This window comes from Mustelus asterias, chromosome 3 (assembly GCF_964213995.1).
Source record: "Mustelus asterias chromosome 3, sMusAst1.hap1.1, whole genome shotgun sequence".
Taxonomy (NCBI): domain Eukaryota; kingdom Metazoa; phylum Chordata; class Chondrichthyes; order Carcharhiniformes; family Triakidae; genus Mustelus; species Mustelus asterias.
Window position 1 is genome coordinate 136,058,683 of NC_135803.1, and position 24,712 is coordinate 136,083,394.

Sequence of the window (24,712 nt, forward strand, 5' to 3'; positions counted from 1 at the left end):
TCCTTCTTCTAACGGATCCACCCTGGCACTCTTATCCCCCTTTCAATGTTTACAGATGTTTGCTGTTCCAGGTGTTTTTGGTTGCAGTTAAATATTCCAACAGTTACTACTCAAATTGTGTCCAAAATACTAAAGTGCGATAGCATGCATTTCACATCTTTTTACATAATGATCCCATTTAAACCACCTCTGTTCTATAACTTATAACATTAAAATGATAATTAAAATACAAACTATATTATACATTGGACAACAGGGCAGCACTGTGGCACAGTGGTTAGCACTGCTGCTTCACAGCGCCAGGAACCCGGGTTCAATTCCAGCCTTGGGTGACTGTCTGTGTGGAATTTGCATGTTCTCCCCGTGTCTGTGTGGGTTTCCACCAGGTGCTCCGGTTTCCTCCCACACTCCAAAAGTGTGCTAGGTGGATTGGCCCTTAGTGTTACAAGTGATAAGGCTTGGGTGGGATTACTGTCAGTGCAGACTCGATGGGCCGAATGGTTTCCTTCTGCACTTTCGGGATTCTATTCTATAATAACGTCTGTTAATGCTTGTCCTGTTGTACCAGGCCTGACTCTCAACCCTCTCGCTAACCTTTGCTCACTCTGCCTCTGACCCTTTTTCTTTTTGATGCACCTTTCCAAACTATTTCTATTAAAAAGGCTTTGTTTACTTTCAAAATTCAGTTCCTTTAAAAACAAAAATCTAATTATTATCAGGAAAGCAAGTGTCTTGCTGCTTTTCTCTCTATATCTATATCGTTCCCTCCATGTGTGTTAAAAATGTCACAGATGAGAGGCATTTACCATGGCCTTTCCAATCCAGCAATCAAGACAAATGGACATAATTAGTTGCCTTCAAATTTCAACTTGCTTTGTAAAAGAAATTACCATTCAGAAAGGTATGCAGTCACATCCCCTGTTCTCCTGCTCACTCTTTCTCTTTTTCAATGTTTTGGAAGTTCAGACAACACTGATCAAATCAGGAGTATGTGTGTAATTAGTACATGATGTGGAGATGCCGGCGTTGGACTGGGGTAAACACAGTAAGAGTTTTAACAACACCAGGTTAAAGTCCAACAGAGACACCACGGGGTCTCTGTGCCCTGTTTGAGAGCAGATTTCCACTCCATCTGACGAAGGAGCAGCGCTCTGAAAGCTAATGGCATTTGCTACCAAATAAACCTGTTGGACTTTAACCTGGTGTTGTTAAACCTCTTACTGTGTAATTAGTACATCCATTCTTTTTCTCATTCTGTCACTCTGCTCTCCTACTCTGACTCTTCCATTTCTCCATGCATCATAAAAAGAAATAATACGTTTATTGGAACAACTGCAGAATGGTATCTCTGGTCGGTGGTTTGACATTGCGTCTGATCAGCGTATAAATTGTTCCTTTAAACGTGCTCCATGTGTTCCAACTAATTCCCAGGCAGAAAGTTGGCATTTTAAGATACGATGTGGAGATGCCGGTGTTGGACTGGGGTAAACACAGTAAGAAGTCTCACAACACCAGGTTAAAGTCCAACAGGTTTATTTGGTAGCAAAAGCCACTAGCTTTCGGAGCGCTGCCCCTTCGTCAGGTAAGTGGGTAAGTCCTTTAAGACTTGATTACCTGTAAAGACCCGCATTCCAACCATTATTTTGTAAATTGGGTTTGTGTCTTTATATGCCCTGTTTGTGAACAGAATTCCCACTTACCTGACGAAGGAGCAGCGCTCCAAAAGCTAGTGGCTTTTGCTACCAAATGAACCTGTTGGACTTTAACCTGGTGTTGTGAGACTTCTTACTATTTTAAGATACATCAGAGTGTGCTGTAACTTTTCAAAGGGAATTGTGTCTCACACATATGATACTGCTCCTCAGACTCTGATTCAATTCCTTGCAAGATTTGAAAACAGCTGCAATATTTTAAAGTAGGTTACTGGAATTAAATGACATGCGCAGCAGAGGACACTGCACCGAATAATTAGTTCCTAATCCCAGTGGTGAAGTTGACAACCATTTGTCTGAGTCAAGGACTGGCGTCACACTATTCAGTATATTCTAATAAAGCTCAGAACTTTGAAGAGAGAAGCAGTAAAGATGTTGAAATAGATTTAGTGTGTCACTTATTTGTCATTGTATACATATCACACCCATAGCAGCAGAGCTCACAGTGGGCCTAGTGCTTTTGTAAAAAAAATAGAAAATGCTGGAAAATCTCAGCATATGTAGAGAGGGATTAGAGCCAATGAGCGGGGTTTTACAGCCTCGCTCGGGCGAGACCAGAAATTCCCGCCCGCAGTCAACGGAGATTTCCGTTGTCGGACCCTCGCCCGCTCCCATTCTGGGCAGGCGAGGTGGTGGAGTTCCGGCCAATGTGTCAAGTCTGGATTACCCTTCGTCAGAGCTGGCTTGGCTCTATTCTCTCTCCACAGATGCTGTCAGACCCGCAGAGATTTTCCAGCATTTTCTGTTTTTGTTTCCGATTCCAGTATCCGCAGTATTTTGCCTCTATCCTAGTGCCTTTTATAATTAGCTCAGTTGTCAGAATCCCAACTTTTCCGCCAGATGCGAGCAACAGGTGTATATAATTTATAATGAAATTCATTTAAATGTTTAATGGAAATTTCAGTAACGTTAAACAAGAAATTTGCATTTGCATGTTGCTCCAGTTTTATTAAGCACATTCTAGCATCTATCATGTACTACAGTTAATGTAGGTGATAATGAGGGGTTTCTAATTTATGCAAATGTGTAATGACTGGTAACAGCAAGTAAAACCAAACCACTACGGAGTCCTCACATTCTGGGAAATAATGACATCCCTGAACGGAAAAACAAATTTCCTAAAGGTTAAAGGGATGATGTGCCAGGCAAAAAGAAACAAGCGGAGTGCCAGTCCTGTTGCAAGGACATTTCATAGCGTAGTCAATTCATTTGTAATGGCCTTCATTTTATTTGTGTTATCAGTGACCTTGATCATTGTAGTGACAGCTGATTATTCACAGCGCACCTTGCTGCATATAACAATCATTTCTGCATTCAAAGCGCGCAGCTGAATGATTCTAAATTTACTTCATTTGAATCTGGGCAATGTGTGTGATTATTTGAACAATTTCATACTTATGGAAGATAGACACAGGGGCTAAAACAGTTGAAGATTGCCTGTGGAGAAAAATAATAAATGAATGAAATCAATACTTTGATTTAGAAACATAAAACAAATTCCAAATGGGAACTTTGAGCACAGAAGGAGGCTATTCAATCCAATAAGTCTATATCAGCAAATGGGCAACGCGGTGACACAGAGGCTAGCACAGCTGCCTCAGTGCCCGGGACCCGGGTTCAATTCCTGGCTTGGGTCACTGTTTGTGTGGAGTTTGCACATTCTCCCCGTGTCTGCGTGGGTTTCTTCTCGGTGCCTCAGTTTCCTCCCACAGTCCGAGTGACATGCTGGTTAGGTGCATTGGCCATGCTAAATTCTCCCTCAGTGTACCCGAACAGGCGCCGGAGTGTGGTGACTAGGGGATTTACACAGTAACTTCAATGCAGTGTTAATGTATGCCTACTTGTGACACTAAAAAATAAGCTTAAAAAAAACTTAAACACTAATCCACCTTCCTTCCACCCTTCATTAACCCTATCAGTAAATCCTGCATCCCTGTATTTCTTTAACTCTCATGTGCTTATCTAATTTTCTCTTTGATGTATCTAGACAATTTATTTTAACTACTCCTTGGGGTAGTACATTTTATCTAATAGTGGTATTACAGCGGGAATATTTCCTCTCGTGGGAAGAGCATACCTAGAGGCCATCAGTATAAGTAATCCAGTAGGGAATTCTGAAGAAATTTCTTTGACCCAAGAGTGGTGAGAATGTGGAACTTGTTATCACAGGGAGTGGTTGAAGCAAATAGTAGAGAATTATTTAAGGAGAGGCTGGATAAGAATATGAGGGAAAAAGGAATACAGGGTATGAAGGTAGATTTAGATGAGGAAAGTGGGACGGGGCTTGAGTAGAGAAAAAGCACTAACATGGCCTGATTGGGCCAAATGTTCTACTTTAGGGCTGTGTATCAAATGTAATCCAATTATGTCCCGCTGGAAATGAATCCCACTGTTTTTTTTTAATGGCCTTATTAATCTGCTTCACCACTTTTAGTGACTTGTGAATGTGTACCCCTTTGCTCCTCTACCCATAAAACCATAAGATATAGGAGCAGAACGAGGCCATTTGGCCCATCGTGTCTGCTCTGCCATTCAATCATGGCTGATACGTTTTGCAATTATTCAGACTCTTGTATATAATCTAAGTAGAGTCTGGCATCTTTATTCTTCACATTAAAATGCATCACCTCATACTTATCTGTACTGAAATTCAGTGGCCAATTATATGCTCATTCTACCAGAACAACAATGGTCCCAACATCGATCCCAATCAAACATCACTTCTCAACGTTTGCCTGTCCATTTGGCCACCTTTAATGGTCAATCTCTATTTTCTGTTTTGCAGCTAGTTTGCTGTCGTCCTGTCTCTAGTCTCTTGACTCCACATGCTCCGATATTAGTTATGAGTCTACAGTGCAGTACCTTATCGAAGACCTTTGAAGCAGTGATGTGAATTTCACGCATGTGCTGAAATTTAAATTACTAACCTATAGAAATCATTGGAGGAAAATTCCAATGCGTTAGTGTTTTTTGTATTTAGCAGTGGACACATACATTCCTGCCATTCCACGTCATGTACATCATCAGAAGGACATTAAAATTCACAAGTAATGTTGTTTTACATAACACAAGCACTGATTTAACAAATGCGATTGCCTTCCACAAAAATCCATGTCATTATACTTTTCTCCACAGCCAATTTTGCTATAGAGTCTACTGCATAATTTATTTGCTATTACTTCACTCCAAAAAGCCTTATAAATACAGCCACAATCGACTGTGTTGCCCTTTTTGTTACATTATGCTGCATATACCATGCAAACATTCTCAGCCTTCTAACTGGTAAAGAAGCAGTTATTTTTGAAATAATAATATATAATGTAGCCAACAGCTGTCACTAAATATGTGATTTGGTCTTAATGTTCTGCTAACATTCATAAACCATTTGAGCTTCAGTCATATGGTTTACAATTTAATCAGATCTACTTGATTAGATTACAGGCTTGCAACTCTTAGCTAGCCATCCAGTGTTGTACAGTCTACTGTTACACTATTTCTATATTTTTGTTCATAGCTATACATATATATGAGAAATTACTTTGTTCTCTAAAATGCTCACAAATTGACCTGTACATGTTGAATTTAAAGCTTTCGCCCAGCACATTTGCCTAACATTTATGAAAAAATACGATTTTCACAAAGAATAAATCTTTATACGGGTTAAGAATAAGGGTTAATTACTCCCGAACTGCAGGTGCCCTTGATAGCAGTGTGATGTCTACTATGTCTAAATTGTGAAAGGTAACCACAGTGACAGACAAATGAAAAAGGGGGAAAAATATTTTGCCAGATCTATTCACATTACATTCACATGGGTGGCACGGTGGCACAGTGGTTAGCACTGCTGCCTCACAGCACCAGGGACCTGGCTTGTGGAGTTTGCATGTTCTCCCCGTGTATGTGTGGGTTTCCTCTGCATGCTCTGGTTTCCTCCCACATTCTGAAAAATGTGCTGGTTAGGTGCATGCGCCATGCTAAATTTTCCCTTAGTGTCCCCGAACAGGGGATTTTCACAATAACTTCCTTGCAGTATTATTTATTAAAATTTTATTACAATTTATTATTGTCAGAAGCCTATTTCTTGTGACAATAATAAGTAAACTTTAAAATGTTAATTAATGCACAATGCTAAATGACGATGAATAAGCATAACACTTAAATCAAAGGGGATTAAGTCTGTATAAGTTCAAAATACCCTATTAGAATATATGCTTTATAGTCTGATAGTGATTACAGAAATTTTGGATAAAATTTTGGCTTGTATCTCGATGGACCTTCCAGACACAGTGATAAAGGCAAAGGCCAGAAATTGGACATCTCCCATGTTAAGTTGGTGAACAGTTTGGACCCGGGGGCAAGAAATGGGTGAGTAGCAGTTATGCGTGTAATGTCATTTGGATAAAGGTGAGAATTCAACTCGGCTACCCTCGGTTGTCTCAGACATTGTGTAGTCATCAGATATGGGCGGCAGAATGATAAAGGGCTTCAATTTGCCATGGAGAGACATAGCTTCTCATTTAAAATACTGTAGAACAGAGGTATCAGTTGACTGCCATTTGAATGCACCTATTCCTCTTCCTGCCATTCTTCCCACCTACACAGACTTTTATTGACCTGGTGCTATGAGAAATAATTGTTTCCTTGCTGACCTCAGTAGTGCCTTCCACATTATTTAATTCAAAGCAGAACAATAAAACATAAGAAAAGGTCATTTGATCTATCCTTCCCCAGAATTTGTGCCTCAGTGAAACTAAGTCTGAACACTAATCTGCTGACATTGCCACTTCTCTATTTATGCAGTGTACATATGTTAGCACGTAGCATGAACATGGTAGACAAATTCTACAAATCTCAAACCATAATGTATGTGGGTACATTAATATTCTTTTGATGTTCATGTAATTACTGCAGATTAAAATACGGTAACCACATGTGTAATTTAAATTTATTAATTTTCATTAATTCTGGTAATAAATAATATCAATGTCAGATACAGTTACCCTCCTCAAATATCACTTCTAAGTTAATTATCTGCAAATAGCTACCTATCAGTAATCTACTTTAAATTCCATGTCAGTCGGGGCACCGCAGATAATTACAACACTAATTACCTGGACCTTGTTTCATTCCATTGTCCTTTTTATTAAATTCCATTCCTGCTTTAAGTTTTGAACAGGCTTGTCTTAGTTACTGATTTATAAAGATGTTTTCACCATATCAGTTTTCACACCCATTGCCCTTGGAAACGGGACGCGTAAGACAAACATGACTTTGAAAATGAATATAAAAGGAAAGAGTGTTCTATTAGCATAGAAGTAACAAAATGAGAATTAGGATAGACAAATGACCACTAATAAGTAAAATAAACTCAGACCGGACAATCCTGAAATGGCGGACATCCATTGCACAGTTTTCACTGATGAAGTCCCAAAGGGACAATGAAGGAATGGTAATATATGTCTGAATTGAGATAGTGTTACTTGGATAGGGTCTTGATGGTGTTCCACAGTAGCTGCTTTCTTGCCTTTCTAGGTGGTTGAAGTTACAGGATTGGAAAGTATTGCTGATTGGTGAGTTGTTCCAATGCTTCATAGAGAGATAGCATACACTCTAGCCACAGTATGTCCATGGTAGAGGCAATGTTTAAGCCAGTGAAAATGGTGCTGATCAAGCAAACTATTTGTCCTGGATAGCGTCACACTTCTTTAACGTTGTTGGAGCTGCATCCATCCAAGCAAGTGAAGAATATTCCATCAGACTCCTGACTTGTGTATGTATAGAATCATAGAATCTCTACACCGCCGAAGGAGGCCATTCAACCCATCATGCCTGCACTAACAACAATCCCACCCATGCCCTATCCATGTAAACCCATGTATCTACCCTACTAATCCCCCTGACAGTAAGGCCAATCAACCTAACCTGCACATCTTTGGACTGTGGGAGGAAACTGGAGCTCCCGGAGGAAACCCACCCAGACACGGGGAGAATGTGCAAACTCCACACAGACAGTGACCTGAGGCTGGCATTGAACCTGTGGCCCTGGCGCTGTGAAGCAGCAGTGCTAACCACTCTGCCATCGTGCCGTCTGGTTGAGAGGCTTATGACAGAGAGGCTTTAGGCAAGGCAAAAGACCACAGAATCTATCCTCTGACCTGCTCCCATAGCCATGACACTTACTTAACTAATCCAGTTCATTGGTCAATGGCTATCCCCTGGATAATGGTGGGGACTCAATGATCAAAGAGCCATTGAATGTCAAAGGGAGTTGATAACATCAAACACCAACAAAGTCTGGATGATGTTGAGGTCTATTTGCATGAGTTATGGATTGCTCAATTGCACTGTCACCCAGATGAATGATAGAACATCCATTTCTAGTTGCCAAGGGGCCGCATGTAGGTGAGGAAAGGGAGCCACGATTAGATGGTTGATGGACTCTGGAGATGATAGCGTAAAAACTAGAAGAAAAGCCATTGTTTTGTTTTGCTCCGAGTTTGATTGGATTGGTGACAGTGTCACTGAGGTAGACAACTCAGGAAAGGCATTGAAGGAAGATGGTATGTTTGATTATGTCGAAAGTTACAAAGAGGTTGAGGATGATGGAGGGAACATGGTTACCGTGACAGAGGATAGCATTTGTGCATTGCTTCAGAGCTGTTTCAGTGCTGTGGCATGCCAGAAACCATAAGATTCAAGCATGGAATTTAAGGAAAGATGGGAACAGATTTGGGGTCAATTACAGGTTCAGGATCTTTGGAGAGGAAGAAGAAGCTGGATATGGAACAGACAGAGGATTGGTATTTTGGGGTGACAGGGGCCTGACAGCTAGAATTTTAAGATGCTAGGGAGATAATACGATTAGACTGATAAAAATACCATAAAGAACAAACCAAGGAATCTGCCTTCAATATATTCCACATATTAAAATAATGATGACAAACAGCAACAACCATGACATGTTATTGGGATTAATTAACAAGTATGGAAGATCCAAAAGTTATGAAGTACACAAAACTGAGCTAACATCGAGTGAAATGCATCGACTAGTTTGCTGTATATGTATATTAATATGAATATGTAATTGCATGAATTGTATGTTTTACGAATATTTTGCTTTGAGGATTGATAAATGAAAACACCTAGTCTAAAAAGCTGGTAGGCAGACCGAAGATAATTACAATTTAAATGATGATCCATGTTTATTAAAGGGAATAACGTTAGATGTGCGAAAACAATGAACAACAAGCGGTCCCATCTTAACCTTGTAATGGAACCAATGAGTGTGATAAGATTGAAGTTTCGTCCACTGGATGGTTAGATTATTATGCATATAATTCTCCCAGATCAAACGAATGAGTGAAAACAATCAATAAACAAGGGAAGGTTTTAAAATATCCATATACCTTTCAGATCAAAGTTTTAAAGTTGAAAGTAATTGGTTTAAATTTCTGTCTGGAACATGCCAGTAATGTCACATTGTTATTGGAAAAACCTATGCAGAGAGGTGCCCTTTTGTTTTGGCTATATTTCTGTGATGGTCTCACAGGAAGGCAGCTGAAGTCAGCCAGGTAGCGGCTTTGACATGGGTATTTGGTGACTGGATCAGGAGCTATATATCAGCTGTGGGCCAGGAGCAGAAGGGTGTCAAATATCAGGAGTATTTCTGATTTGGCATCACTAAGCAACAATGCAAAACTCCATGGTTGTCAAACAAACAAAGTAAACTTTCCTGTACAAAGTTAAAAAAGTAAAACCATTTTCAATACCTATCTTATGCTCTCATGGTCAGATTTAACAGTGAAGTACCTATGAATTAACAGGCAAACTGTGATCAAACACACTACATTGCGGCACGGTAGCACAGTGGTTAGCACTGCTGCTTCACAGCTCCAGGGTCCCGGGTTCGATTCTCGGCTCGGGTCACTGTCTGTGTGGAGTTTGCACATTCTCCTCGTGTCTGCGTGGGTTTCCTCCGGGTGCTCCGGTTTCCTCCCACAGTCCAAAGATGTGCGGGTTAGGTTGATTGGCCAGGTTAAAAATTGCCCCTTAGACTCCTGAGATGCGTAGGTTAGAGGGATTAGCGGGTAAAATATGTGGGGGTAGGGCCTGGGTGGGATTGTGGTCGGTGCAGACTCGATGGGCCGAATGGCCTCCTTCTGCACTGTAGGGATTCTATGATTCTATGATTGCACAATAAATGGCAGGTGTGACCAAGACAGATCCCACAGATTTCTCAGCAATTCAACCAGGTGTTAGTGTTCACTGTGAGTTACACAATCTCATTAAAACCCTGTCTCCCTCGAGAGTTCAGGTCTTCACTTTCAAAAATCTAGCCTTTGAATTCCCTCCAACGTTCGCTCCAACTTGGACTGCCTCAACACTGCTCACTTCCTGGTGACTACATCCCATTATCCTCCTAAGGTTGCACTCCAGCATCGACTCACAGTCACAGCTCCAGTTTTTCAGGCATGACAAGCGGAACACCATTGCTCCAAACAGTTATCTTTGCCGCAGTGGCCCACAGCACAGAGTCACCCACCTTCAACTTCCTTTTCAGCTCTCCAGTTCTTCTCTTGAGCCCTCATTGGCGGCTGAAAACAGCAGTACCTTTGCTGCCTGGACTTTGCTCCTCTCCCTAGTGGTTTATCTCCCTGGTGGTTCCTATTGGTGGCCTCCTCCCTCTCTGAGGCCTCTTCCTGGGTTATGTCCCTGGGTTCCCTCTCTAGGTTTGGAACCCCCCCCCCCCCCCGTTATGGCACTAAAACCTGCATCTGCGATTGTTGTTTTCACACCACACAGGCACTTCCTGGTGTCCTGGGTGGCTGAGCTCTTTAATTAATAAAAAAACTAGAACAGAGCAAGGGTACCCTGTCATCCTGTCATGCATGTTGGGAACTCTTGGGCCTGCAGGGAAATGGAATCCTCCACCTTTGCTCAGGTAAGTTCCCACTTTTTAACACTAATTGTCTAGTGCTAGTTGGGAATGGATAGTAAAACAACTAGTAAACAAGGGAAGATTTTAACGTATCCATATATCTTTCAGATCAAAGTTTAAAGTTGAAAGTAATTGGTTCAAATTTCTGTCTGGAACATGCCAGGAATGTCACTTTGCAGTGGGAATAGTCTATGCAGAGAGGTGCCCTTTTGTTTGGGCTATATTTTTGTGATGGTCTCACAGGAAAGCAGTTGAAGTCAACCAGGAAACAGCGATCCATCGTGAACTTGCAGTTCCCCCTTCCTCTTTGTTCTCTTACCTCAATTATATAATCCTTTCCATCCTTTCCATGGACAGCCTTCACTGCACAGATATCCAGCCCATCAAAAATTTCACAGCATGTGTCAACCCAAAGCCTGTACCTGTCGTAAAGAAAAAAAAAGTTGGATTTAGATGGTGTCCAGAAATGTTACTTGAACTATGATGCATTTTCAAACAGATCACCACCAATAATAAGAAAAGAGCATCCTCCACCACTTTCAAGAAATGTTTACCTTCTGCTGTGTAATGAAAATGCCAAGACGTTCGACTGCTAAATTTTATAAATGTATGCAGAAACAACAGTCCCAACATTAACTGCCGACCAGGCATGGCGTGGTCAAAGGCAGATGGCAAACCAACTACCTTCTGCTGTTTTGAGGCCTGGGAGATTCTAATGCCAGTGTCTCATCAACGTGGGTCTTGTCAGCCTCGCAGGTGAACCAAATGGGTGATCAGAATTTCAGGTGGTAGGAGCTTGCCACTATTGACATGAAGTAATGGTGGGGTTCCTGGCACTTAGGTAAATAGTTGGGAGGTGTGCCAGGTGGGCTTCATGACCAAAGGTGGGGGAGGGAAGCCAGGGTCTACAATGAAGCAATCTAAAACATTTACATTTCTGAGTTACTTCTGATGTGTTCCCCTTTTGCTACCAGGTTGGCCTTTTGGGAAAGTACAGTGGGATCCCTACGAAAACTTCCAGTTAAAATTGCAACTGGATTATGATTACATAGGCCTGGGGGCGGGATTCTCTGGCCGCGCTCGCCTGAAAACTGGAAATTCCAGGCCGACTTCAATGGAACTTTACATGATCCGTCCTCTGCCCGCTAGAATTCCAGTGGCAGGCAGGATGAGAGAATCCTGGCTGTTTGAGCCTTATCTGTATATTTAAAGGAGGATCCAACCACCTTTTAATGGTTTTTGCTCGTCTGTTCTAAAGAACAGGTTACTAATGTGGGTAAATCACACCTGATATTTTAACTGCCTGACAGTGTGATTTTCAATAGGTAGACAGGGTTATGAGTGGCCCTAAAGATTACTTGATAAAATAAGAGACAGAAAAAGAATTAAGGATGAGGCCGAAGTTGAGCGAACACTGTCTGAACATATCCATGCAAAGCTGCTGGTAGACATTTTAGCAAGATACTCTCTTAAGAAGGTGTTTGCCTCTGCTTTTGAACTGGTTAACTTAAAATGGGACACTGACAAGAATTGGTATCTGCTCATTAGATTGTTTTCCATGATTAGCAATGCAGCTGGAAACATGGAGTAGAATTGCAGACCTATAGAAAACACTCTCCAAGGAAGATTTTAATTTCTGCTTGTTTTAGCTCTTAATGAAAGTGACATCCTCGCCATTCACACAGAACTTTTGGGCAGACTGCGTTCTTGAAACAAGCAGGAACAAGCTGCTCTGTAAATGTCAGTTCCACACCCACATGTGAACGCCAAGAGGCTGTTCCTGCAGGGCGATTTGGATATTTTAGTGAATTATTACTCTAAATCTGCAAATATTATTAATGAGGCTGTAACGTCAGCATATCATTGAAAAACTCTGTTTACAAACAGCTGCTAAAATGAAATCCCAATGATTTTACTTGGATAATTATATTCTTTAAATATAGGAACTTGGATCTACCACTGTAAACAAAGTGCCATATTACAAATGATGCAGGAGTTTGTGTGCGGAGGGGAGCAGAGTTTATGATCCTTTTTGATAGTCCATTCATTAATCCCATATTAACGTCAGGAGCCAAGAACAGGAAGAACATGAGAATCAGGAAGCAATAATAAAGGCAAATAACACTAGTCATTTAATTGGACGGCATGGTGGCAGGGGTGGCACGGTGGCACAGTGTTTAGCACTGCTGCCCCACAGCTCCAGGGACCCGGGTTCACACCTGGTCTTGGGTGACTGTGTGGTGATGGCACATTCTCCTTGTATCTGCATGGCTTTCCTCCGGTTTCTTCCCATAGTCCAAAGGTATGCAGGATTGGCCATGCTAAATTGTCCCTTAGTGTCCCAAGATGTGTAGGTTAGATGGGATTAGCCACGGTAAATGCATGGGATTACAGGGCTAGGGTGGGGAAGACAGCCTGGGTAAAATACTCTGTCAGAGAGTCGGTGCTGACTGGATGGGCCCAATGGCCTCTTCTATGCTGTAGGGATTCTATGGTTCTATGATTTTATGACTGCAAATTGGTACAAAGTGCCATTTGACAAATGCAACTGCCAGATAAATAAATAATCTTATTAGAAAATGTGGCTATTGATATTATTTGAAGCCCATTATTCAGTTAAGGTAAGAATTATTCTATCTAGCTTTAATCTTGATTGATAACGCTCATTGTTCCTCATATTGGTCTATAGGTCAGCAGATTGTGGGAAGAAGGAAGAAATGGTGATCGAAGTAACTTCCCCTTCCCACTATTGAAATTATTAGCGTTTAGTCGATCAAAACAATAAAACTGCCCTTAATTCCTGAATACCCCAAGGCCCTTTCTAGACACAAAAATTAAGTTTATTTATTAATGTCACAAGTAGGCTCGCATTAACACTGCAATGAAGTTACTGTGAAAATCCCCTAGTCGCCACACTCAGGTCTATCCAGGTATACTGAGGGAGAAGTCAAAATTTAAACTTGAGTAATTTGATTAAAAGCATGTGACCTATTTGCAGACTTCACAAATTCCCCAGCTGGGAATTGAACCCATGTCCTTGGCACTGTAAGGCTGCAGTGCTTATCTCTGTGCCACCGTGGCAACCCAAAAATTAAGTGCAAAATACATAGTGAATGTATGACGAGAGTTATCACCTTCTGATACTGCAAAATGTACAGATAATTCATAGTTAACAACTTGCATCTGAAAGTTTTTTCAAAGTTTCCATCACAATGGCTGGAACAGGAAGCAAGGCTTGGCTCACAAGTTTTTTTTTAACCTTCAAAGTGAAATTGGTTAAAATTTAATTTTTATATGTACAATTATTACTAAGAAAATAAATCAAGTATCTAAATATTTTAAATGTTTATTCATTTAAAGTAAATGGTTCGGCTAAATGAAGGGCGGCAGGTGGCACAGTGGTTAGCACTGCTGCCTCACTGGGACCCAGATTCAATTCCGGCTTTGGGTCACTGTCTGTGTGGAGTTTGCACGTTCTCCCCGTATCTGTGTGGGTTTCCTCTGGGTGCTCCGGTTTCCTCCCACACGCCAAAGATGCGCGGGTTAGATTGATTGGCTATGCTAAATTTCCCCCTAGTGTCCCAAGATCGTAGGTTAGGGGGATTAGTGGGGTAAATCCGTGGGGTTACGGGGATCGAGCCTGGTTAAGATGCTCTGTTGGAGGAGTCGGTGCAGACTCGATGGGCCGAATGGCCTCCTTCTGCGCTCGAGGCGTTCTATAAATTATACAGATATTGAACTCAACACAACTGAAAATAACTATCAGTGTTGCCCAAAAAGTGCATATATAACGTTCAACAGTGAAATAGGTAGCATGCTTATAGCCAAATTACTTGAGTTTAAATTTTGACTTGCTTTGCAGTCCACGATACTGGATTTTAACAAGAAACAATGTGTCGAAGGAGTGGCACAAGCAGGAGCATTATCAGATACAGGGAGTGAGGGAGCAACAGAAGAAGAAGGACCTTTTCACACTCTGCAACAACAAATATGAGGAATGAGATAATTGCACAGTGACCTGCTCATCTCGCTGTTCTCTTAACTTACAAGAGCCCTTCTACATTAATAGTCTTTGTTACATTCTTCACCAACTCTCTGAATCCTGTGTGAAAAAACATTCAAGTCATTCAGACACCTCCATACCAATGGCATACTAACAAGGCTGACTCAGAAGCTACGTATAAACTGTACTGCAAAACCAAATTGCCTTTTATTTTGCCAAATTAACGATGCCCTGTTTCCCAGGGCTGAACACAGTAAGAGTTTTAACAACACCAGGTTAAAGTCCAACAGGTTTATTTGGTGGCAAATACCATTAGCTTTCGGAGCGCTGCTCCTTCGTCAGATGGAGTGGAAATGTCTGACCCAGAATATCATCTTCTTCAGCCAACAAGAGGGAAGTCAGGTATTAAGTTTAAGTTGATTTATTAGTGTCACAAGTAGGCTGGCATTAACATTGCAATGAAGCTACTGTGGGTCCCTGGTGCTGTGAGGCGCAGCAGGGATTGTCTTTTCTTGAATCGTGGCCTTTTGGTTAAGATCAAGCATCAGATCAAGCCCAAGATAGGGTGCAATGCCTTATCTTGTCAGCTTGGATCTTGTTTGTCTCCCTTGTGGGGATCTTGAATTGGATTCAATTGGATTTTGAATTTGTTTTTGGGAGCAAACAAGGAATGGATTTGGGTTTGCCCAGTCCATTGTGAGCATTAGCTTTGTGATGGTGGCATAGTGGTTAGCTCTGCTGCCTCACAGCGCCAGGGACCTGGGTTCAATTCCAGCCTCAGGTCACTGTCTGTGTGGAGTTTGCACTTTCTCCCCATCTCTGCATGGATTTTCTCCGTGTGCTCTGGTTTCCTCCCACAGTCCAAAGATGTGCAGGTTAGGTTGATTGGCCATGCTAAATTGACCCTAGTGTCAGGGGATTAGCAGGGTAAATATGTGGAGTTACGGAAATAGGTTCTGGGTGGGACTGTGGTTGGTGCAGACTCGATGGGCTGAATGGCCTCCTTCAGCACTGCAGGCATTCTATCTATTCTATCTTTAAGGATGGGGTAGTCTTTGATTGCACGTTATAATTAGAGCACCAGAACAGTGGCTAGCAGCATTCACCAAAAAATAAGCCACCTCTCCATTAATGTTCAGATGGCCTCTGATTACAGGAACAGGATTTGTGCAAGGGACCCAAAATTGTCACAATTCAGGAACTATCTACCCCCATCACACCTACCACAATATCCGATCCCTCTAGCAGCATAGCAAGACGGCTGCTAGAGGAAAAGAGTTATTTCATATTCACGTCCCCACATTATAGTGGTGACCTTGCTATACAGAAAGGTACACACTTGTAGGACCTTGAACTAATATTGTCTGAAATTTCCTGGAAGTCCTGGTGCAACTATTGGCTTGGTGCAACTTGGGTTGGTATTTTTTATGAAGAAGGTTCAAGCCTAAATAATTTATGCCAGTTTTACGCCACTTCTGAGATACGTCGAAACATTGTCATTTATTTAAATAACTCTGCCCCTTTGTAAAATGCCACTCACACGAGGTTCCGGGATTTGCACAAATAATGCGTGAGTGCAGATTTACGCTATTTCCTCACTATGTCATCCTCCTCCTAACTCATCCCAACACCTTCCTCCTCTTGGGCACGGGTAGAATTTACATTGTTAGAGAAAGGTGAAGCTAAAATGCTGCTCATTGAGGCCTGGGTGGTGGCGTATTCCTTCTTTTCTCAATTTGTCTCTTATTCTTTCACCTTTACTTTTTCCATCTGCTTTTCCTCGGGGAGGTGGCAGAAATGTTGCTCAAGGGTGGCACGGTGGCACAGTGGTTAGCACTGCTGCTTCACAACTCCAGGGATCCAGGTTCAATTCCGGCCCTTTGGGTGACTGCCTGTGTGGAGTTTGCATGTTCACCCCGTGTCTTTGTGGATTTCCTCCGGGTGTTCCGGTTTCCTCCCACAGTCCAGAGACGTGCGGGTTAAGTGGATTAGCTATGGGAAAATGAGTGGAATTAATGGGGATAGGGCGGGGGAGAGGCCTGGGTAAAATACTCTCTCAGAGTGTTGGTGCAGACTTGATGGGCCGAATGGTCTCTTCTGCACTGTAGGGGTTCTATGAGGGGCGCATTAATGCCAGGGCGATGGTGGAGAGTGTAGTGGCAATGTTACTTCTTGGGGTAAGAGTTAGGAATTGGAATAACAGAGAAGGTATTTAATTCCCCCAATCACCACCATGGGGGTTGAGTTTGAAGGTGGATGTGATCTGTTTGATTGGGTACGTGCCCGCTAGGTGGAAATGCCACCGGATACCAACTCCCCCCGATAAGGCTCCAAGCCAGGCAGGTGGAGGTGGCCTTCCCGCCTGAAGGCCAATTGAGACTCTTAAGTAGCTACTTAAGAGCTACCTAAGGGCCTTATCCTGCTGCCACTGGTATTCCAACAACAGCAGGTGGGGGACTTGCCATCCAGGAAGAGCGCCCATCAACCTCTGTCAGATTTACCTGTGGGCTAGTGAGGTCTGCCTTTCATTCTCTGTGCCTGATCGAGGCGCCCGCACATGGAAGTGTGGGGCGCAGAAAGCCATTGGTGATCCGTTCAGTGGCACTGCAAGTACTAGAGAGCTCCATTAATTTTGCCTTTATAAAATGGTTTAATTTTCAGATAAAATTCACTTCAATTTATTTTACTGAGCTTCAAAATGGGCTGGAAGATTGAATATGACACTGACAACTGACCAAAAAAAAAGAAAATATCATCGATAAAGGAAATTGGATAAACTTAATCTGCTGCAATTACAGTTTAGGATGTTCTTTCAAATCACTATGTTTTTCAATTATTTCAATGTTTAAGCTGTGGAAAGAACTCATAATGGTTTCATAGATATTCTCTTGGGTAAATATAACCAGAACATTTTCTCTATTAAAGCTCTTTATCCATGTTTCACCCAACACACCATTGAGAATGAGCAGTTTGAAGGTTTTCAAGTAAATTGGAACCAGATGCTCTGGTTGTTATTTAATCTAGCCTAAGAGCATGTGAAATGTTCAACTCACGTCAAGAAAATAGTTGGCAAGATCAGAATAAAGCAGTGTCCAGTTGAGCAACAGATCGAATAGACAGGAACACAAGAAAAGGAAGCAGCAACCATAGGCCGATTGAGCCTGCTCCTGCGTTCTTTTTGTAATCATTCAAGGAATTTGTTGGCGAGGCCCATTCTTAATTTTCTTTTAATTCAATGGTGGAACATGGGCGTCGCTGGCGGGCCAGTATTTATTGCCAATCCCTAGTTGCCCGTGGGCAGTTGGGAGTCAACCACGTTGCTGTGGCTCTGGAATCACATGTAGGCCAGACCACGTAAGGACGGAAGATTTCCTTCCCTAAAGGACACTAGTGAACCAGATAGGTTTTTCTGACAATGGACAATAGTTTCATAGTCATCAGTAGATTCTTAATTCCAGATATTTTTTATTGAATTCAAATTCCACCATCTGCTGTGGCGGGATTCGAATTCAGGTCCCCAGAAAAGTCAATGAGTTTCTGAATTAATAGTCTAGCAATAATACTATCAGGCCATCGCCTCTCCATTGCCCTTGAGAAGGTGGTGCTGAGCTGCATTCTTGAACCACTGCAGCCCACACAGTGTAGGTACACCCACAGTGCTGTTACAGAAGGAGTTCCATGATTTTACCCAGCGACAGTGAGCAACGGCGATATATTTCCAAGTCAGGATGGTGAGTGGCTTGGAGGGGAACTTCCAGGTGGTGGTGTTCCCATGTTTCTGCTGCCCTTGTCCTTCTAGGTGGTAGTGGTTGTGGGTTTGGAAGCGCTTTGGTGAGTTCCTGCTGCTACTGTGTCAGTTGTGGAGGGAGTGAAGTGTTTGTGGATGTGGTGCCAATCAAGCAGATTGCTTTGTCCTGGATGGTGTCAAGCGTCTTGAGTGTTTTTGGAGCTGCACTTGTCCAGTCAAGTGGAGAGTATTTCATCACTCTTCTGACTTGGTCTTGCAAATTGTGGACTGGCTTTGGGGAGTCAGGAGGTTAGTTACCTGCTGCAGGATTCCCAACCTCTGACTTGCTCTTGTAGACTCAGTATTTATATCATAGAATCAGAATCACACAGTGCAGAAGAGGCCCCTTGGCCCATCAAGTCCACACCGACACATTAGAAACACCTGAACTCCCACCTAATCCCATCTGCCAGCACTTGGCCCATAGCCCTGAGTGTTATGATGTGCCAGGGGCTCATCCAGATACTTTTTAAAGGATGTGAGGCAACCCGCCTCTACCAGCTCCCATTCCAGACCATCATCACCCTCTGGGTAAAAATGTATTTCCTCACATCCCCCCTAAACCTCCTGCCTCTCACCTTGACCTATGTCCCCTCATGACTGACCCTTCAACTCGGAGGAACAGCTGCTCCTTACCCACTCTGTCCATGTCCCTCATAATCTTGTACACCTCGATCAGGTCGCCCCTCAGTCCTCTCTGCTCGAATGAAAACAACCCAAGCGTACCTAACTTCTCTTCCTAACTTAAATGTTCCATCCCAGGCAGCTTCCTGGTGAATCTCCTCTGTACCCTCTCCAGTACAAGCACATCCTTCCTATAATGTGGCGACCAGAACTGCCCACAGTGCTCTAGCTGTGGCCTCACCAAAGTTCTATATGGCGGGTCCAGTTCAGTTTCTGGTCTATGGTAACCCTTAGGATATTGATAATGGGCGACCCAATGATTTTAATGCTATTGAATATCATGGGGCGATGGTTAGATTCTCTCTTGTTGGAGATGGTCATTGCTTGGCACTTGTGTGGTGAGAATGTTACTTGTCAGTTATCAGCCCAAGTCTGGATATTGTCCAGGTCTTATATAGAAAATAGGAGTAGGAGGAGGCCATTCAGCTGGTTGAGCATGTTCGATGCTTTGCTAACCTCAATGCTTTTTCCAAGTAGTGTTAAGTACTGATTCATCTGCTGAGGGGGGAACTATGTGTACTAATCAACAGAAGTTTCCTTGCCCATGTTTAATCTTGTGCCATGAAACTTCATGGGCTCCAGATTGACATTGAGGACTCCCAGGGCAACTCCCTCCTGATTGTTTATCACTGCTGGGTGGACAAGGCATACCCAGGAATGGGGATGGTGGTGTTTGGGACATTATCTGTAAGGTATGATTCCGAGAGTATGATTAGTCTGTGAGACAGCTCTCCCAATTTTGCCATTAGCCCCCAGATGTTCGTACGGAGGACTTAAATTAAATTAGTTTATTTATCAGTGTCACAAGTAGGCTTACATTAACACTGCAATGAAGTTACTGTGAAAATTCCTTAGTCGCCACACTCTGGCACCTGTTCGGGTACACTGAAGGAGAATTTAGCATGGCCATTGCACCAAACCAGCACGCCTTTGGATTGTGGGAGGAAACCAGGGCACCCGGAGGAAACCCACGCAGATACAGGGAGAATGTGCAGACTCCACACAGTGACCCAAGCCGGGAATTGAACCCGGATCCCTGGCACTGTGTCACCCCGCAGTCCTGCAGCGCTGACAGGGCTGGGTTTGTCATTATCGTTTCAGGTGCTTAGGACATACAATTCGGGCTTCAACTCCACTTCCCTGTCTGCTCCTCATGTCCATTAATTCCCCAAGAGACCAAAAATCTGTCAATCCAGGTATAAATGCATTCAGTGATGGAGCATCCGCAGCACTCTGGGGTAGAGAATTCCTAAGATTCTTCACACTTTGAGTGAAGTAATTTCTCCTCATAGTCCTCAACAACAGTCCTTTATCCTGAGACTCTGCCTCCCTGATTTCGGTTTTCCAACAGCTAAAAGAATTTCACAGCATCTACCATATCAAGCCCCATCAGAATTCTGAAGGTTTGAATGAGGTTGTCTCTTGTTTTTCTAAACTCCATAGAATATAAGCCCAATTTCCTCATCCTCTCATCATAGGACAATCCCCTCACCCCAGGGATTAACTTAGTGAACCTTTGTTGTACTGCCCCCAATGCAAATATATCCTTTCTTAACTGTGGAGAACCACACTGGGCATGATGTTCCAGATGTGGGGTGGAATTTTCCAGCCATTCACGCCGGTGGGATTTTCCGGTCCCGCTGCAGCGAACAGAGATTTGCCTGAGCACCAAATTCTCCGTCCTCGCAAGCAGCGGGCGGCAGGGCGTGAACGACCAGAAAAGTACAGCAAAGGTTTACCAGGCTGATTCCTGGAATGGCAGGTCTGTCACATGAGGAGAGACGAAGTCAGTTAGGATTATATTCACTGGAGTTTAGAAGAGTGAGAGGGGATTTCATAGAAACTTATAAAATTCTAACAGGGTCAGACAGGGTAGATTCAGAAAGAATGTTCCCATTGGTGGGGGAGTCCCGAACCAGGGGTCATAATGGTGGCACAGTGGTTAGCACTGCCGCCTCACAGCCCAGGGGACCTGGGTTCGATTCCTGGATTGGGTCACTGTCTGTGTGGAGTCCGCATGTTCTCCCCATGTCTGTGTGGGTTTCCTCCAGGTGTTCTGGCTTCTTCCCACATTCTGAAAGATGTGCTGGTTGCGTGCATTGGCCATGCTAAATTCTCCCTCAGTGTTACCCGAACAGGCTCCAGAGTGTGGCGACTAGGGGATTTTCATAGTGACTTCATTGCAGTGTTAATGTAAGCCTACTTGTGACTAATAAATAAATTTTAACTTTACTTTAGATTGAGAATAAGGGGTAAACCTTTTAGAACTGAGGTGAGGAGAAATTTCTTCACCCAGAGGCTGGTGAATATGTGGAACTTATCACCATAGATAGTAGTTGAGGCCAAAACGTTATTGTGGTGAACCATAGTTGGTTACCACTATGAGTACTGAACCATAGATGGTCAGCACTATGGGTATTTGTAGATATGTTACTGTTGTCACTGTTGGGGTTAGGGTTGGGGTGTTCTACCTGTTGATATTGTTCTGTGGTACACTCCAGTTGGCTCCGCCTACCTGGAGAAGTATAAAGGTCACTGCACTGCCTGGTAACCCTTTAGTCTGGGATTGTATTATATATAGTGTGCTCCATTCTTGTTAGTAATAAAAGCCTTTAGTTCCCGGGTACAATCTAGCCTCCCGAGTGATTTAATCGCGCATCAATTTCCCGGGTACAATCTAGCCTCCCGAGTGATTTAATCGCGCATCAGTTATCTGATCAGATATAGCGCTTGGGGCTAAAGGGATGAAGGTACATGTGGGCGAAGGGGGATTAGGATATTGAATTTGATGATCAGCCATGATTAAAATGAATGGCGGAGCAGGCTCGAAAAGCCGAATGGCCGACTCCTGATTCTAATTTCTATGTTTCTAAATTAGTACCAAAACTTTTTAGAATGTAGTACAACTTCTTTGTTCCTGTATTCTAACCCTCTTGTAATAAAGGCCAACCTGGCATTTGCCTTCCTAATTGTTAACACCTTGGGTGCACAGCACTTGAAGAATTGGAAACTAAAAAAGAAGTGAGTCCATTAATAGGACTGAACAAAAGGTGGAAACATATGGGCATTGGTGAACTTGGCATAAGGAGATGTGAACATGAGAAATAGGAGCAGGAGTAAGCCAGACGGGCATGTATTTCTGGCACTTATTTCCAGTATTTCTGTTTTTGTACATTTTCAATTCTGTCTTAGTGCTTCTATTGATTTCCCTTTAGTGCACATCTTTTCTATAACATTTCTCCTTATTTAGTTGTATTCACAGCAGTTATCTTCCTGGTATTTTGCTGCATGTTATCTGCCAGTTTTCACTTAACAATCTATCTGTTCCTTGGTCATTCATCCCCGATTATCTCCACTCTGTGACAGGAGTCAACCGTTGAGATTCCGAATTACCCCTTGCTGTTCGCCTCCCTTTATTTGTTCTTTCCTATTAATTAATTGGGACGGCACAGTGGTTAGCACTGCTGCCTCACAGCACCAGGGACCCGGGTTCAATTCCGGCCTCAGGTCACTGTCTGTGGGGAGTTTACACCTTCTCCCCGTGTCTGCGTAGGTTTCCTCCGGGTGCTCTGGTTTCCTCCCACACTCCAAAGACATGTGGGTTGGGTTGATTGGCCTTGTCAACTTGCCCCTTAGTGTCAGCGGGATTAGCAGGGTAAATACATGGAGTTAGGGGGATAGGGGCTGGATTGGGATTGTTGTCCATGCACGCTTGATGGGCTGAATGGCCTCCTGCTGCACTGTAGGGATTCTATGATTAATGACCTCACTTATTGCTCCCTGTAAAGATCCCAACCGACTTTCTATATATTTGCAACATTTCCCAAGCTAGGAAATGATATAATGCATAAGACAAACAAAACAGAAAAAAAAGCTACTTAAATTCATAACCGTGCCTTTCATTACGTAATGCTCTTCCATTTTGCCTTGCAATCAAAGAGAAGAGGGAGGGGGTGGGGTTTTATGGGGCCAGAAAAAGTGAGAAAGCTATCTTGGACCTCGTAATGTGTAATGATAGCACCAGGGACCCAGGTTCAATTCCAGCCTTGGGTGACTGCGTATGGAGTTTGAACGTTTTCCCCGTGTCTGCGTGGGTTTCGGGTGCTCCAGGTTCCTCCCACATTCTAAAGACGTGCAGGTTAGGTTGATTAGCCATGTTAAATTAGCAGGGTAAATACGTGGGGTTATGGGGATAAGGCCTGGGTGGGATTGTTGTCGATGCAAACTCGATGGGCCAAATGGCCTCCTTCTGCACTCTGGAAATTCTATGCTTCTATGAATCTGAATCTCTAATGATATTTTTGGGTAATAATAATTAGTGCTGTCAAGTGTAGAATCAAAATTTAGAAAATAATTGTTTAGGTTAGTTTCAAAATGTTTCTTCTCAAACTAATTTCTACCATTTGAACTTTTAACTTGCTTTTGCTGACTTGCTAGATTCACAAGTATTCTCACTTCTTCTTATTCATTCATTGAATGTAGGCATCACAGGTAGTCAGGCACTGATTACCTTGAAATGAGGAACCCCACCTCCGGGAGCCTGCATGCTCTTCCCATGTTGAGTGGCCTGCTATTTAAGGGCCTCAATTGATGGTGGAGTGGGAAGGCTGTCCACGGGCCTTCCTGTCTTGCCCTTAATTCGGGTGGAGGTAGAAAGGTCGTGGGGTCTCCATCTACCAACCCCTCACCTGCCCTCCTGCCACCAAACTTGTCATGGCAATGTTTCACCTGAAGCCTTTGTAACTTTAAGATCTTCCTTATCAATGGAAAACTATTTTCAAATAGGTGCCCAAGGAAAATGAGCAAACTTGGTGGAACCATATAGGTTTTTGCAAGGTGTGCATTTAAATATATTTATATAAAATCTGGGGCTTAATGACATGAATGTTCATGAGCATTCCAACACATGATTACAGTAGACCTCAGAATGGCAGTCCTGTAGGAAATGTGCAAAGGATCTGCATATTAAGTTCTAACAATACACTCTTGGTGCACCACACCACAAAATTGGATCTATATTCTCCAAACTGATCTAGAAATAATGTACACTGAACAATATTGTGGCATACATTTATACTCCAGTGTACATATTTGTATGGCATGTGATTCTTTGTATCAGTCAAGCACTCACCTGTCTGTCATTGCAATCTGTTCGAGCATGGCTGACCCAGTATTTGTTTTCCAGTTTCCAGATATCGATGTTCTCCTAGAAAAGATAAATAAATTACAGCGAGTGCATTCGGTTCTATTTCTCCATGATTCTGGAGTTCAACATTTCAGCATGACTTCAAAATAAATTTAGCCGTAACTTATATGCAATCACCATTCATCCGATCTAATAATCTTATTTTAACTAGTACTGTTTAATAAATCTGCTTTTGCACAGGATTCCAACACTATTGTTGGATGAGATCGAAGGAAAACTAAGTATTTTGTGGCTTTGTTTCTTTCTACATCTAAATGTAATTAAGCTACAACTCAGTGTCATACACAGCCTGAATCGACCACTCCAGTGTTAGATTTGCTAACCATTTAATAATCATCTTTCTGTTCAGTTATCAGGAAAATACTTTTGATTTGCATTTTTC

General features: G+C 42.6%; 1 protein-coding gene across 2 annotated transcripts in view; it reads right to left on the reverse strand.

Annotated features, from left to right (window-relative positions):
* Positions 1 to 24,712, reverse strand: part of syn2b (synapsin IIb) — a 427,582-nt gene that overhangs the window by 104,681 nt on the left and 298,189 nt on the right. For both annotated transcript variants that reach the window (XM_078203303.1, XM_078203309.1), the window contains exons 8-9: positions 24,256 to 24,330; positions 10,970 to 11,072 (exon numbers count right to left, since the gene is read on the reverse strand). In XM_078203303.1, the coding sequence (XP_078059429.1) occupies positions 10,970 to 11,072; positions 24,256 to 24,330 (178 nt within the window). The remainder of the gene's footprint in view (positions 1 to 10,969; positions 11,073 to 24,255; positions 24,331 to 24,712) is intronic.